At 49.1% G+C, this 14,083-nt stretch overlaps 4 protein-coding genes across 4 annotated transcripts; 2 read left to right on the plus strand and 2 right to left on the minus strand.

The window, feature by feature from the left end:
* The first annotated feature begins 1,172 nt into the window (after window positions 1-1,172).
* Window positions 1,173-2,914, plus strand: MNN9 (Golgi mannosyltransferase complex subunit). The gene has a single exon (XM_058501822.1). The coding sequence runs from the start codon at window positions 1,356-1,358 to the stop codon at window positions 2,466-2,468; it is 1,113 nt and encodes a 370-aa protein (XP_058363144.1). The 5' UTR covers window positions 1,173-1,355; the 3' UTR covers window positions 2,469-2,914.
* ONS95_008271 (uncharacterized protein) lies at window positions 2,915-4,349 on the minus strand. Its single transcript, XM_058501823.1, has one exon. The coding sequence runs from the start codon at window positions 4,049-4,051 to the stop codon at window positions 3,434-3,436; it is 618 nt and encodes a 205-aa protein (XP_058363145.1). The 5' UTR covers window positions 4,052-4,349; the 3' UTR covers window positions 2,915-3,433.
* A 53-nt stretch (window positions 4,350-4,402) lies between these two features.
* ONS95_008272 (uncharacterized protein) lies at window positions 4,403-8,415 on the minus strand. Its single transcript, XM_058501824.1, has 2 exons — window positions 8,332-8,415; window positions 4,403-8,228 (listed from the first exon to the last, which is right to left on the minus strand). The coding sequence occupies exon 2, from the start codon at window positions 8,054-8,056 to the stop codon at window positions 5,351-5,353; it is 2,706 nt and encodes a 901-aa protein (XP_058363146.1). The 5' UTR covers window positions 8,057-8,228; window positions 8,332-8,415; the 3' UTR covers window positions 4,403-5,350.
* A 2,940-nt stretch (window positions 8,416-11,355) lies between these two features.
* Window positions 11,356-13,868, plus strand: ONS95_008273 (uncharacterized protein; the record flags this gene model as incomplete). The annotated part of the gene is made up of 4 exons (XM_058501825.1): window positions 11,356-12,069; window positions 12,122-12,368; window positions 12,494-13,216; window positions 13,270-13,868. The coding sequence occupies 4 exons, from the start codon at window positions 11,356-11,358 to the stop codon at window positions 13,866-13,868; spliced, it is 2,283 nt and encodes a 760-aa protein (XP_058363147.1).
* Window positions 13,869-14,083: the final 215 nt, after the last annotated feature.

Below are 14,083 nucleotides of genomic sequence, written 5' to 3' on the forward strand. Positions count from 1 at the left end.
TTCACACCCGTTCAGAAAGGAATGATTCGCCGGGCCGAACCGTACATTGCCCTGAAGTAAGAGCGGACTTCCAAACCAAAGATCCATGGTTCCCATCAAAGCTTTGAGACTTCCGAAAGAGAACCTCGGTGGATTTGTTTTGGTGAAGGCGGAAAGAAGCTATGACAATAAATCGCTTTGAGAGACGAATTCATGGCATCTCAGAACAGTCAATGCTTTGTGGGGGCTATTTTACGATGTACTTCAATGAAGCGAGTGGTTTAGCTCATATTTCCTCCGACTGTAGCGAGTTCCACCAAGCACTACAGCCTCAAGAAGAAGAGAGATTCAATTCGGTATCTCAGGTTCCACGATTGAGCCGGTATCGACAAGCCATCAAGTAAGCACACACGGGACCACCATCAAACCAAGCAGAGATCTGGTGCAATACATTGTTAACGCACCGGGTGGCTGCAGCAGATCTGAAGTGACTCGACATAACAACCAACCTGGAAATTATTCTAGGACACAAGGAACTTAGCTTCCACAGTGCAACACCATCATTTCATTTTGTACGAAGGTAGATGCAAGTGACAGCGTGCCCCTGGTAGGTTCCGTTGCGAACTATTTATGAACTGATGATCAACGGTTCGTGTCAATCTGGGAAGTTCCGCTGAGTAAGGAGAAGATTGTGGATATGATGTGTATTTAGTGTTGGAAGCCAAATTGCAATGCACGGAGGAATGAACTTTGTACATTCCAGTTGAGAAAGTAAACCCGGTCTTTTTTGAAGTCTCTTTTTGACTCCGTGGAAAGGACTGTAATACAACGACAAAAAGACAGGCTAATGAGATTAAGACTAAGAAAGTTATGAATATCTCCAGGAGTATTCCATGGTACCCAATTTTAAATTGGGCTGTGAGCATTCAAAAATAGCAGATATATTTCTTAGTCTCAAGGAAATGTCAATAGACAAATAAGACCGATTTATTGGAGAAATTGAATACAATTCCAGAAAACTCATGTGTTCTGATGATAATTTCGAGAGATAGAAGCCTAAAATAGAAAAAGTTTAGAGGCCGTTGGGGTCCGCAGAGTCCGCAACGCCTTTCCTATTCGAGCATAGACCAGCGCTGTGAGGCTGGCAGGTGGCTTTTGGATGTTTCCGCTCCTTTTTTGTGCCATCAACACATCTCAATTCGATTTCCCCAACGGCGCAGTCCATTAAACCCCCTCGCACAGGGGAAGACTGCTTATCCACCACATTCCTTTGAGGAGATTCTGCGCGACCCGAATCTGCCAAGAAAGCGAACTTGCACATGCGATTTTAAGGGGAGGAAACGATCAGTTGAGGACACCGATAGCACAACGCAGCCATGGGGCCAACGCGGTCGTTACGGAGAAGTCCGATCACAGTGGTTATTGGTGTGGTGTTGATAATATTCATCTTCTTCTTTCTGCTGTCGCCTTCGAGTTCAGATTCTGCTTCTGCACAGGTTCGAAAAGCCAGCGCAGCATCAAATCCTCTATCCCCCCCTACATCACCCTTTCGAAAGCAGAATGAGAAGGCAAATGGCAAGCGGATACCACCTCCAGTGGTGCATTACCACATGAACAACGTTACCAGCTCGAGCGATCCGTTGGCAAACAAGGAGACGATTCTCATTCTAACGCCCCTGGCCAAGTTCTATCAAGAATACTGGGACAATCTCCTCCGACTCGATTATCCACATGAGCTAATAACATTGGCCTTCATCATCCCCAAGAATCGAGAGGGAAACGCGGCGACTGCGGCATTGCAAGAACAGATCGCCAAAACACAAAAATCAAGCCCAATCACGCAACGTTTCGCTAGCATCATCATTGAGCGACAAGATTTCGATCCTCCTCTTCAATCGCAATCCGAAACCGAGAGACACAAGATGGAGAACCAGAAGGCTAGACGAGCAGCCATGTCTCGAGCAAGGAATTCGCTGCTATTCACAACCCTTGGCCCGTCAACCTCATGGGTTCTCTGGCTGGATGCCGATATCATTGAGACACCGCCATCTCTGATCCAGGATCTTGCCGCACACGACAAGCCAATTATCGTACCCAATTGCTTCCAAAAATTTATCGATCCCAAGAGCAAGAAACCTGCCGAGCGCCCATATGACTTCAACAGCTGGCAGGATAGCGAGACAGCACGAAAGTTGGGGGAGAAGATGGGTGCTGATGATATTTTGTTGGAGGGCTACGCATCAATGGCTACATATAGGACATTAATGGCATACTTGGCAACAGACGGAGGAGACCCCAAGCAGGAGATTCCTCTGGATGGTGTTGGAGGTACGGCTTTGTTGGTCAAGGCTGAGGTTCATCGAGATGGGGCGATGTTTCCCCCTTTCCCATTCTATCATTTGATTGAAACTGAAGGGTTTGCAAAGATGGCGAAGAGATTGGGATGGGCGGCTACAGGATTACCAAATTACAAGGTATGTTTGGCCTAGCAGAATACTCTTCTTGCGGTGTGGTACTGACAAAATATCATAGGTATACCACTACAATGAGTGAGATGTCCGGCACAGTCCACTCTTACCTTCACGATAGATATCGAACTCGCACATCGAAGATACGACCTGCAGCCAACGAGAACCCGAGGGTGGAAGATGCATCGCGGCTAGCACTCAAGCTGCTCTGTGTAGGCAGAACGAAGAACGCAGTGCTGGTAGGGCGAGCTACGCATATGAGATGAGAACGAAGGATCCTGTTTGTGTAAACGGCGTTATTGTGGCATAGCATTATGTACTTTTTCAACCAGCTGCGGTTAAGGCTGGACTAGGAATGAGCTGTCAAAGACAGTTGAGGCAGGAGGGCTTGTGTGTATACCATAGAGACAAGCTTTTGTCATTTCTTCAGGATTGTTCGTTATATAATGGCATGATGATGCAGCGGAATCGCGTTTGTCTAAGTGATGTGCCTAATGCCAGTATACTTATTTGATATTCCCTTGCATCTAGCTTGATTCCCAACATTGATTCCCAGCTTTGATTTTGCCAGGCTTTAGGATGTGCTCATCCTACCTACTATTTGACATGCTCGCTAACTTGCTTGTCTTCAACATCCCTCCAATTAAATGACCTTCCAGTGTGTATGATTCGTATAATCTTTTCTAACCGTTCTTTAAAATCTAACATCCAGTCAAGACATTCCAAATGAGATCTCCCGCTCGCTCGCTCGCTTACACGAATGTGCATAGTAACCTGTTTACTCTTGTCTCAAAATTCGCCAAAACTCCTTCCCATTTATGCAATATTGCTGTTCAGTCAGTAAATCGTAGCCTGAAATTCCTTTCATCTCCCATTCCCCCACACTTGTCCAATTCCTCATTCCTTCATCCTTTCACATCAAATCCTCCATCCCTTCATCCTTTTTCAAAGTTCGCTTCCAAATACCCTCCCTTCACAACCCCATCTCACCTCCTCTCCCTCTCCTTCTCCCTCCCTTCCCTCCCCCTCTCACCACCACTACCACCAAGCTTGCCATCCTTCCCTTTCTCCTCCTCCTCCTCCAACCCCCCCTCCCACCTCTCCTCCCCACACCAAAACCCCACCAACCCCCTCGCCCCAACCACATCCCCCTCCCTCAGCAACCCCGCAACCTCCACCCCCAGCGGACTATCCGTGCCCGGCTCCCCTAACAACCTCCCTACACTCTCCAACGCGCCTACCACGCCCAGCACAGGCGTCCAGTTCTCCTTCAGCACATCCAGACACACCTCTCCTGTCTCCCACTTCACGTTCGGATGGCAGATCTTCGTGACGAACGTTATGGTCGGTGGTGCGTTCGGGTAGTTAGCCGGGATTGAGATGTTGAGGAGCCAGCGCCCGGTATGGTATCCTGTTGAGGGGGGGAGCGGCGCGCCGGTGAGGATGGCGCGGAGGGAGAGGAGGGTGGAGGGGGAGGGGGAGAGGGCGGCGATGAAGGGGTGGAAGGAGGGTGGGGAGGAGGCGAAGGCGGAGAGTTCGGTGAGGAGCCGTTTGGTGGGTGTGCGGGAGGAGGAGGAGGTGGAGGTTTTGCTCGTGCTGGACATGGTTATGTGATTGTTGTTTTGGTTTGTAGAATAGATAGCAAGCGGTTGTGCTTTGGAGCCCGCGATGTTGAATACCGACGACGGCAAGATACCGAATGCTAAGAAATGTTCGTAATTGATTTGTGTAGTGTCGCTCTCCGTCTGCTGTTGGTCGTGTTTGTTGGCTTAGAAGAGCAATTGAGAACTTGGAGGAGCTTCGAGCTTGAAAGTCGGCCGAGGTTGATGTGCCGATATTCGGATAAATAATGTTCCAGATACCACTTCCGTCGCTTCTGTTGTTGGCATTTCTAGGATTCACAACCATTTAAGGGAATAGCATCAAAAACTCGGTCTTGCCAGGAACAAAATCGGGTCATATTCTAATATATATTCATTATGGTTCGCCTCAGCACTTCTGTGCGAGCTTTATGCTTGATCTGTTTCATCTTGTCTCCTCTCAGGTGTTCTGCTCCTCTCCGATATGCCACTATCCACATTATCCATTCTAAGACCTGTATCTTGCTAGCAAGCTTCCATCCAATACCAAAAACAAGCAAGCCAGATCAACGGGCGTCGAGAAAAGAGGACGTTTCGCAACCAGCCAGCAAGCCAGACAGGCCATTCAAGTCGATGTCTTATATCTATCCGTCCAACCATCCATCCACCAAATTCCATCCCATATACCACTATCGATCGTCTGATTTCTTTCTTTCTTTCTTTCTTTCTTGCTCCATTCATCCCATAAAACCAGAATCGAAAAACTGCCCGTCATTCCCCACTCTAATCATCATCGCCCCATTAGAGGAGAGTCAGAGCAGTATATGCCAGCCATGTCAAGCAAACAACAAAAAGCGCCGTTATCAAGGAGAAAATGGACCACTATTCACCGTCTCCATGCCACGCAGCAGAAATATAAAATCCATCCATCCTATCATTAAAAGCAGCGCAATTAGTCCTCTCGAGATCCACCATCCGTCCCCAATGTAGAAAGAATCAAGCTTCGTTTCTTTCCAAGTTTCAGAAAAAGCTCAAAACGACACGGACTGAATCAATTTGTATGCCGAGAGAGAGCTCGAGAGATGAGTTTCGTCGCAATTTATGCATATGCTAGAGATTTCGCCCGCTGAAAGTGCAGTAACAAAGTATGAAAAAGGAAAATTCGGGAGAGCTTGATACTTAGCTCAAGCAACCCTAAAAAGAAAATATGCACATGAAAATCCGTTTCTTTATCATCTATACATCAAGATGGCGTAGAGCAATGCGCTCGTCATTGAGGGTCGATCAAGACAACGGGAGAGTGGTGAGATGAGCGTGCGCAACTCATTGTGTCGAAGGAGACGACTCCTTTGGCTTCCAGAATTGCATGAGGCGGCTGATGCGCTTTGCCTTGCTGCTCTTCTCCTTCCTCTCCACATCACTGACGCTAGGAGCACGAGATTCGATTGACAGCTTGCTCTTCTCTCCGTGTGAGCTGCTGATAAGTCGTGACAAACTAGCCATGCTTGACCGTTTCCGGGTGACTGCCGCAGAAGAAAGTGACGCAGATCTCTGGCCGTCCCGGAATTGAGGATGGTTACCAGAATTGTCTCTTGTCATGGTCGAATTACTGCTGGTCAGAGAAGGTACGTCGTCAACAGACATTCTAAGTTCGGGCCCTGGCTCTCCCATCAATAACGATTGGAACGCGTTTTCGTCCGTAACAGACGATGGAGCTGTTGATATACGTTGCGTGTCATACGAGAAGGGTGACCGTGGGGAGGGGAAGGATGATTGTGAGGCGGAACGAGGGCTGGTCGGAGTGAGGAATGGAGGCTGTAGAGAAAAGGGCTGGATATCAACGGGGGTAAGATCCTTAGCTGGGTTTGGTCGGAAAGGCGGCGTTGCAGTTGAATCTGAAGACTGGGCTCTCGAATCGGGTCGTGGCGGGAAAGAGTCGTCGACAATTTCGACAGGACTGGATTCCTCTTCCTCGATTGGTTCATCGACGAGAGAAGTTGTTGAATGTGCTGACTTTGTCGAACTCATATGCCGACGGTCCCCTTCACTCAAACCAGATCCCTTTCGCTTCAGTCCTCGTTGGAATGCAGCATCGTCAAAGTCCATAGGGTTGTCTGAATCCATACCATCCGAATCCACGACTTTGATATCGATTCCAAGGCCAGATTCCTCATCATCTTCTGGATCGCCAGCTTTGCTGCTAGTCTCCTTGTCAGAAGCCTTTGCATCCTCCCATTCTTCGTCTTCATCCTCCTCGAAAACGTCCTCCATTCCCATTGTTGAATTACTACCTAGCCGGTGGAGGCCAAATCGAGGATTCTCGAACTCCGGTGCACTCTCAGCTCGTCTGTGGTAATGCATTCCTGGTCCCGTGAATCCACCTAAGCCTGCCGCACTGTGCATGGCCCGTTTCCGCTTGCCGCTCTGCTGTGACATGTCCCAATCATCTCCAAAACTGGATGGAGTATTGAATGGTCCGAGTGCTGCATCCAGGTCAATTATGGGACTCATGGACTCCTCCTGTGGTGGTAGTCTGCGTGGCTTCCAGTTCGTGAAATCTGTTGGAGCTTCGGGTCTTATGAGTACTGGCTGTTCAGAATCAACCAGATTGAAGTCATTCGTTTGGTCTGCAGGGGCGTAGGCTCGGAGGGGTGGAGTTGGCGATCGGCGTGATAACTTTGGCTTGCGGTGACGTGACTTGCGTGACAAGATCGAACCCGCCCACATCCGGACCTTCTTCTTGTTCTTACTTGGCTTCCTGGATATGGAAGATCTCCTCGAACTTGGCTCTGTTGATTGGATCAGAAGATCCGGGGTAACCAGATCAGGAGATGATGGAGCCGTTTCAGCCTTTTTGGATTCTTTTGCGGATGATGCAGCACTGGTAGGACGAGATTTTGGAGATGATTCACCAGAGTGACTCTCGTGACCAAAAAATGACCATTTCTTTGCTGATCTTGGAGTTGAGGGTGTCGATCCAGCCGCAACATCGTTGAGAAGCGGTAACGAGCCGCGTCTCCTTGGTGTATTTTCAGGACCTCCCAATTGATCTCTATCCAGAATAGGCTCTGCGGTACGGGGTCGAGTATCCATGGTTCTATAAGTAGATGGCATGCTACGCTTCTCCTTCGAGGATGGGGAAGAAGTGCCAGCTGAGACAATCGAGGACATAGAATTCGAAACAGAATGTCCAGGGCGTACTGTGCTTGAAGAGTCACTAGAAACCATCGATAAGGGTCTAGGGATGATCGAAACTTCATCGGAAAATCCAACTCGAGTGTTCTTGAAGGCCTTAGGACTGGGTTCCGGGTCGGCCAAATCCGACATTGACCTGGCTGTTTGCAAAGCTGCGTCAAGAGATGCAGCGACAACCGGATGCTGTTCGTGCATTGCTGAAGGCGATGTTGGTGCACTCCCACCACGATTAAGATTTGGATTAGGTTTTAGAATAAAGGTCAAGTCGCTCACGCTGATAGCTGCAGATCTCCTGTGAGCATGTCCTCGGCGGCCCCCAGGGGGTCCAAAGGCAGCAGCTGGGGGTGGAAGAGCTCCTTCGGACTTTGTAGGACTCGATGATATCAATCCAGCTCCAGCGCCTGTCTTTCCGTCGCCACCAATGAATTCCGATACGTTTCTCTGGTGCATACTGCTTGGTCTCGCTGGGATTGTCTTTGGCGACACCAAGGATGGGGACACCGTCGACGATGATGATGACCCAAAGGAGAACTCAGGGAGTCTCTCGCCATCGCCAGTTCGCTCCTTCGAGTGGTTCCGGATCTCGATAGCACTCAAAGGTCGTCGACCTGAGGCCCGAGAGTACGAAGAGGGCGCAGATCTTGAGGAGGTCGAGGTTGGAGACGGTGCTCTCGCAGGGAAAACGAAGCTGGGGAGTGGCAGAGGTCCGGGACTGTCGAGTCGAGGTGATTGAGGAGGCTGTGAAACATTATCTATGGCCGTGGTGCGGAAAGGCCCATTCTCCAAGTCCAGTGCATTGAACGACATTCTTCCAGGTGAAGTTGCAGCCGCCATTCTGTCTTTGCCGCACGGCGGCCAGTGTCAAGACCCAGCTAAATTGAGAGCATAAAGACTCGAGCGAATTTTTAAAACGGAGTAAGTTGTATTTCGGGTATATTGGCGTGGTGATGGTCGGAGAATCGAGTTGGCAAGGTGATTACGGAGGAGTCGACAAACCAAAGCAAACCTGAACTCCAACTATTAGCACTGGCAGATCCCGACGACTATTTGTTGTAGACAACGCAGTGGAAGTTTTGTTGTTGTTGTAGATGTTATTGCTGCTGACGTACTCAATAAAGTTTCCTTTGATGTCTCAGGAACTCGCGGGTCGAATTGTATTGGCCAGGTGTGTTGACGGGGCGGTGTTGGTGATTTTGGGGTTTGGGGTTTGAGGTCAAAGGAGTGTGTGTTTATTAAGGAGTGGACAGTCCAGAAGACCAGAGCAATTCCCTTCACGGAACGGAGAGATGCACTGTCCCAAAGGGCCAAATTAGGTGGAAGTGAGGTTGAGTAGTTGAGGAGAAAGACGTGAGGGGGCGAGGGCGAGGGCGAGGGCGGGCGAGGTGAACGAGGAGAGGAGAGTTGAGTTGTTGTGTTTGGGAGCGGAGTGGAGTGTGGGATTTGGAGGAGGGATGGAGTGTGCGCCTGAGTGCCTGTCCTGTTCAGTCCTGTTCAGTCCTGTCCGTCGCTCGCCGGGCCAAACAAGATTTACGAGGTGAGGCCCAGCGCTAGCCCCCTTCCATCGATAGTGGATCTGGAAGAGGCGACTAAAACAAATCTCCAAGCCGACCAAGCTCGCCAGGCCAGGGCACAGAAATCACCTGCAGGCCCAGCACCGCATCCAGATCTGCACAACGGCACAACTTGTTCACACAACTTCACATCCCGTTAAGGTTTCTTCACAACTGAAGCAATGCAATGTCTACGAAGTGCTGCTAAGATTAGAACTGGTCTGTGAGATCCCATCCTAAGCTGCTTAATCAGACATGTTGAAACTAAGTCGGCTGGCTGACTGCTCGTATCTCGTCATTTGTTTCTTGCTAGTAGTTGTAGCGGGGGCAACAGTGCAGCACGAGCGAAGCATGGCAATAATAAGAGTTAATGGAAGGCATTGAAGTGAAAGGCCCGCCTTTGCTGCAGCTGCAAGTGCAAGTGCAAGTGCAATTGCAGTCGAGTTTTGGTGTGTGTGGGCACAATACGGTACTGTACCTACAGTTGAAAGTCTTGGCTGCATTGCAGAGAAGATTCAGGAGCGCCAGAAATCTGCCCCTGACGACTGGTCTCTGGGTTCAGGCACCCGGAAACTCTCGAGGAGCACACAATCTTGCATGTGTGTCGGTACTCGATGCTTCCTCAGAGTCAAAAAAGCAAACAAAGTGGTAGTGCCACGAATTCTGTCGAGGCGAGGCCCGGAAGAAGCACCAAAACTTGTACAGTACAGAACATATCACCCCCCATTATTACGGTAGATCCAGGAACCGTGGGTCAAGGGGTGCCTGCCCCTGGACTGCAATTTATGGGCGTGCTGCACCTAACCTCTCAAGAGTTCAAAGCCGCACCACTCCTGTGAGCACTCTGTACGTGCGTGATTCCGGAATCAACTTCCTACCATCTGAAGATTTCATCTCATCCCCCGTTCATTATCCCCTCCTTGCCCTCGTGGCAGATCTCGCGCCCGTCTGATCATGACTTGATACACCGATCCTCCTGAATATCTCCCTCCTGCGGGGCAGCCGATGCCCAAAGCTCATTTCGACGCCTCCGAGGCGCCCTCACAACCCAGGTGAGACACAGATACAGACCGCCCCGTAATGACATCGGCCAGGAAGAGTCCCGTGTTTATTGTCAATCTTTGCCTACAATTATATAATACCAGGCGGCTTTGATATTCGTATCTCCCAGGTCGGAGCTGCTCCTCCGATTTGCAGATATCAATGAAATTACAGGCATACGGGGATTAATTTCTCCCAAGGGAAAGAAATGGGGATTTGATCTCAGATCCCATCCCGGAGACATACTCGTGTGGAATCGACAATTTAAAGACCGCCCACCACCGCCCCACAGGGGTTCTCTGCCCTGTCGGGCTATGAGTATCCTGGTTCATCAGCCACACCAAAGAAGCCTGACATCGGCCGGTGCAGGTCCAGTTCTTTCCTCCAGCCAACACGGTTCGACACCACACAATCAACAAAACAGCCATAACCGTCTAGAGCTGGCTCTTGAAGTTTCCCCAACGAGACATCCTGCCGTCTTCCCCGCGCCCTCTTGCCGTGTTCAGGTTCTAGCCCACAGCCTTTGGCCCCAATTCATGCGATTCGGAAGCACCGCAAGTCCGTTGGACGCTTCACCAGCTCACTTCTGCTGGACTTGCTGCATGGAAGCTGCAGGAACGACATGAGCAACTAAACTCGAAGCAGCGATACCTGTCAGAGATCACCAGCGCCGTGGCCGCTCTGCCATCTTGATTGGCGGCAGAAGCAAGCCCGTCAGCCTCAAACAGGAAGAAAGAAGCAAAGTGCGAGAAGTTGGAAGCCGCTGTCCCTGTCTCACGGGCCGATGGTTCCAACGATCGAACGACAGCAAGACACGTCCATCTGCCCGAACTTTAAATTTAAAAATCAACAAGGAAAACCTCAAAAGAAAGGTCTCGAAGTGAAAATTACGATGGATACCTGGGAAATAATCCCGTGATGAGGCGGGGTGCTCCTAGTTATCATCCAGCCCAGTAATACTCATCTTGCAAGGTTACTGTATTGAGCGAGAATCATCATTTCGCGTATAAAATTGCTCGTCTCTATGAAAAAACCACCCCTCCTTTTTCCTTGCATGGGATAAGACATTTCATGTCGGAGCAGGACCAGGAAGGAGATTATCACTGGACCAACCATTAAACATTTACTCCATTCATTCTAACTTTAGAATCAAATATGTGATCTTCAGCAGAGGCCGAGTTGCAGCTTGGGTGGGTACGACTTCGAACGTCGATATCATATGATTTAACTTCAAATTTCACGCCACGGGTATACTGGTATCTGGGCTCTTGTACTTGCTCTTTTAGAACTTGGAAGGAATTGGACATTGCAAGGAATGATTATCTGTGATATCAATGTGGTGATGATATTTCTCCAGCTGCCACTGTGTTGACTTGTTGGCTGGCCGATGATGGGGAAAATTACATAATCAAGTGAAGATGCTTGGGCTCTTTTTCGAGCACGCGAACGAACTGCAAATCCAGCCTGACCACCATCCCAGCAACAGATGGGGTTACAGTTCAAACCAGAAGGAATGGCTCAACCAACCATCTAAAAGTTATCATGAGCCGGCTTACTCACCATCTGCGGCAGGCCACGCGCAATGTAGCAATCGTTCCAAGGAGGATACATCACGTGAACTGGTTCAATTCTCGAGTCTTCTCCAGGCGTATTCATCAGGAATATGCTAGGGAGACAGGGAGGATTGTAGGCAGTGATGAGACCAGATCAGAAGGGAACAAGGATGGATCCGTTGGGTTCGGCGTGGAGGAACCTTCCGGGAAACCGACTGGAGAGAAGGTAGAACTACTGAAGCAAGGTGCCTTGACTCCTGACACAGATGGCACGCCACCCATAAGCAAATATCGAGATCAACAAGAATTCGTTGATGTTGAGACAGTGCAGCAGTCTGGTCTGAATACGAGACCGAACTTATCTGATGCGGTGGCTCATCCGCGGCTTGGACGATCTGACCGAAACGAGTCTTTTCAGAACAGTGAGCAGACAGAGGGGCCAAAAATACGTAGGACACTCTCTAAGAAGCAGAATACAAAAATCATCAGAAGATTATCGCGCGTAGTAAACAGCACCAGAGAAGAGGCCAGAACAAAGCATCTGCTTGTCAAAGCCGGAGTTACATCGTCAGATATTATCAATCCTCTCCCGCAACCCACGGAAGAGCATTTGGCGATGGAGGGCGAGCAAAATGAGAAAGTTGACCTGTATCAGATGGCGAAACGCTCATGTACGCTCGAGTGTGAATTTCCAGAGAAAACTGTAAGTCGAAACTACGCCGTTCTCCCTTGATATATGGCTGATAATCTACCAGATGAAGGAGGATTTGCTCGCAGCAATCAAAGCTCTAGAGCCCCCCGCATGGAAGGTAGCTGGCTACCAATCCGTTGTCCTTCTATTCACGCCGAGCTTTGCTGCAATGGTTGAAAACGATGCTACTTTCGTCCCGGACGTTCTCAAAGCCTTGACATTCAAGAGGCAATGGATATATGAAATTTCTAAAATCCAAACAAGACTCAAAGTAGATGTTGTCTGCGCATGTGTTGATGGTCTATCTCCAGGTGAGCAATCAGCATTTTCTTAATTAAATAAACTAAAAAAAACGCTTTCATGTGTTTCCAGCCTCACAGACATATAGAAATGTGTCGGTCTTGCTCATTTCTGGCAAAACACTAATTTCAAGCAGTCCCAGAAATCTTGCTAGCATCTGTAGGCACACGGCAAAAGGAGGGGTTTTCAATCCTGTATGGCCCAGAGTGTGAGCCGATTTACTCCCCCCCGAACGAGATTGAGCGACCACCATCTTCCAGCCCTTCAATGCAGTCCAGCGTCACGATTCGTAAAGGTCAAAAAACTTCAGCAGACATCACCTTGCCACTTGCCAATACTCTATTTAAGACCGGCCGGCTCTCAACATTGCTTGTTTCGAGCTGGGAGTACAATCATGACCAAAAGGACTTCTTTGCTGTCAAAGAGCCAGTGGAGCGGGAAAATGTAGTAATAAAAATGTTCGAGGAAGTGGAACAAACGCTGCCCAAATCTTTCATACCGGCTATTGCACTAACACCCTTACGACCGATTGTCAGTGGACTTGGAAACATAGTACGAACAATCGATTTTGGTGGTGAGGAGGGCATTGGGCCAGCGTCTCGCGAGCTGGAGTCTACTGTGACTAAATATCTCAACACCATGGGATACGGAAACACTACTATCGACGTATGGGCTCTGGTCGTACCTCCAGAATCAGGGTCAACCTCACTCAAGATGGGATCTCATAATCCGATCCCGAAACCATTGTCTTTTACCGTCGAGGAGCTTCAAAGGCAGTGGTTGGTCTCAAACAACATGAGCCAATATTCTCAGCTCGGAAGGTTGATTCCAAATATGAGCGCGCAACTTTGCCGTGTCCGTACGTAATATCATCCATCGCTTCCATCTTTTTGAAATGCTGACAAACTCTAGTAAGTGGCGGTGGTGGATGGGGAGCAAAGCAAGGCCTGCTGTCTCTAGATCCACAGACAACATACAGCGAAGTCCCCGAAGCACGCTTCGACTTCTCGGGTGGATCGTTAGAAGAACAACAAAATTCTGCGCTAGGCAATATAGCACAAGAAGGAGCCTTGATCCAGTTCTTCGTCGCACGTCGCGACCCTTCTCCCCATAAATATCAACCGCGCGTAGATTGCATCGAAGGTCGCAAGCCCTCCATGAGACAATCGGCTGTCTTCGGCGCAGTTCCCAGCACTGTGGACGATATCCCTACACCGGCACCTGAAACCAGCGAAGAGTCTACAGACAAACCCAGGGATCCTTTCACCTTCCGATATGGCCATTTTGGATTTGTGTCCGAGTCTGGAATGTTCGTGCGCCATAGTCAGCACCCCACACCCGACCAACCACTTCCACCGGATAGTTTTGCCAAAGTCGACCTTCCCTACTCGTATTTCTACAATGACTACAGGAAACCCAAACCAAAGAATGAACAGGAGCAGAAATTGGTGATTCGAAAAGTTCCCTATATAAGGAAGGATCTCATTCGTCGAATTGGAGTGTCGACCTAGTCTCAGTGAATGCCTCCATCTTCTAAAGTGGTGCATGTTTGGATCCCTGTAGCATTCATGGGCATAGAACCTGGAAGACCGGGTAGGTAGCTTTGGTGGACTGTAGCTTTTGTGACATTGAAATGTATGTATTGTAGAGGCTGTATCAGAAACATTTGTAAGGTAGGCTCACTAATGCAAGGATAAATCCTGCTTTATCTTTTTATCGAGAGCAC

This window comes from Cadophora gregata, assembly GCF_030347475.1.
Source record: "Cadophora gregata isolate MNR1 chromosome Unknown scaffold_2, whole genome shotgun sequence".
In the NCBI taxonomy this organism is placed as follows: Eukaryota; Fungi; Ascomycota; class Leotiomycetes; order Helotiales; family Ploettnerulaceae; genus Cadophora; species Cadophora gregata.

Excerpts from the sequence above, each read along its gene's own strand:
- ONS95_008272 (XM_058501824.1), bottom strand. The coding sequence starts at position 8,056 with ATGGCGGCTGCAACTTCACCTGGAAGAATGTCGTTCAATGCACTGGAC.
- MNN9 (XM_058501822.1), top strand. The coding sequence starts at position 1,356 with ATGGGGCCAACGCGGTCGTTACGGAGAAGTCCGATCACAGTGGTTATT.
- ONS95_008271 (XM_058501823.1), bottom strand. The coding sequence starts at position 4,051 with ATGTCCAGCACGAGCAAAACCTCCACCTCCTCCTCCTCCCGCACACCC.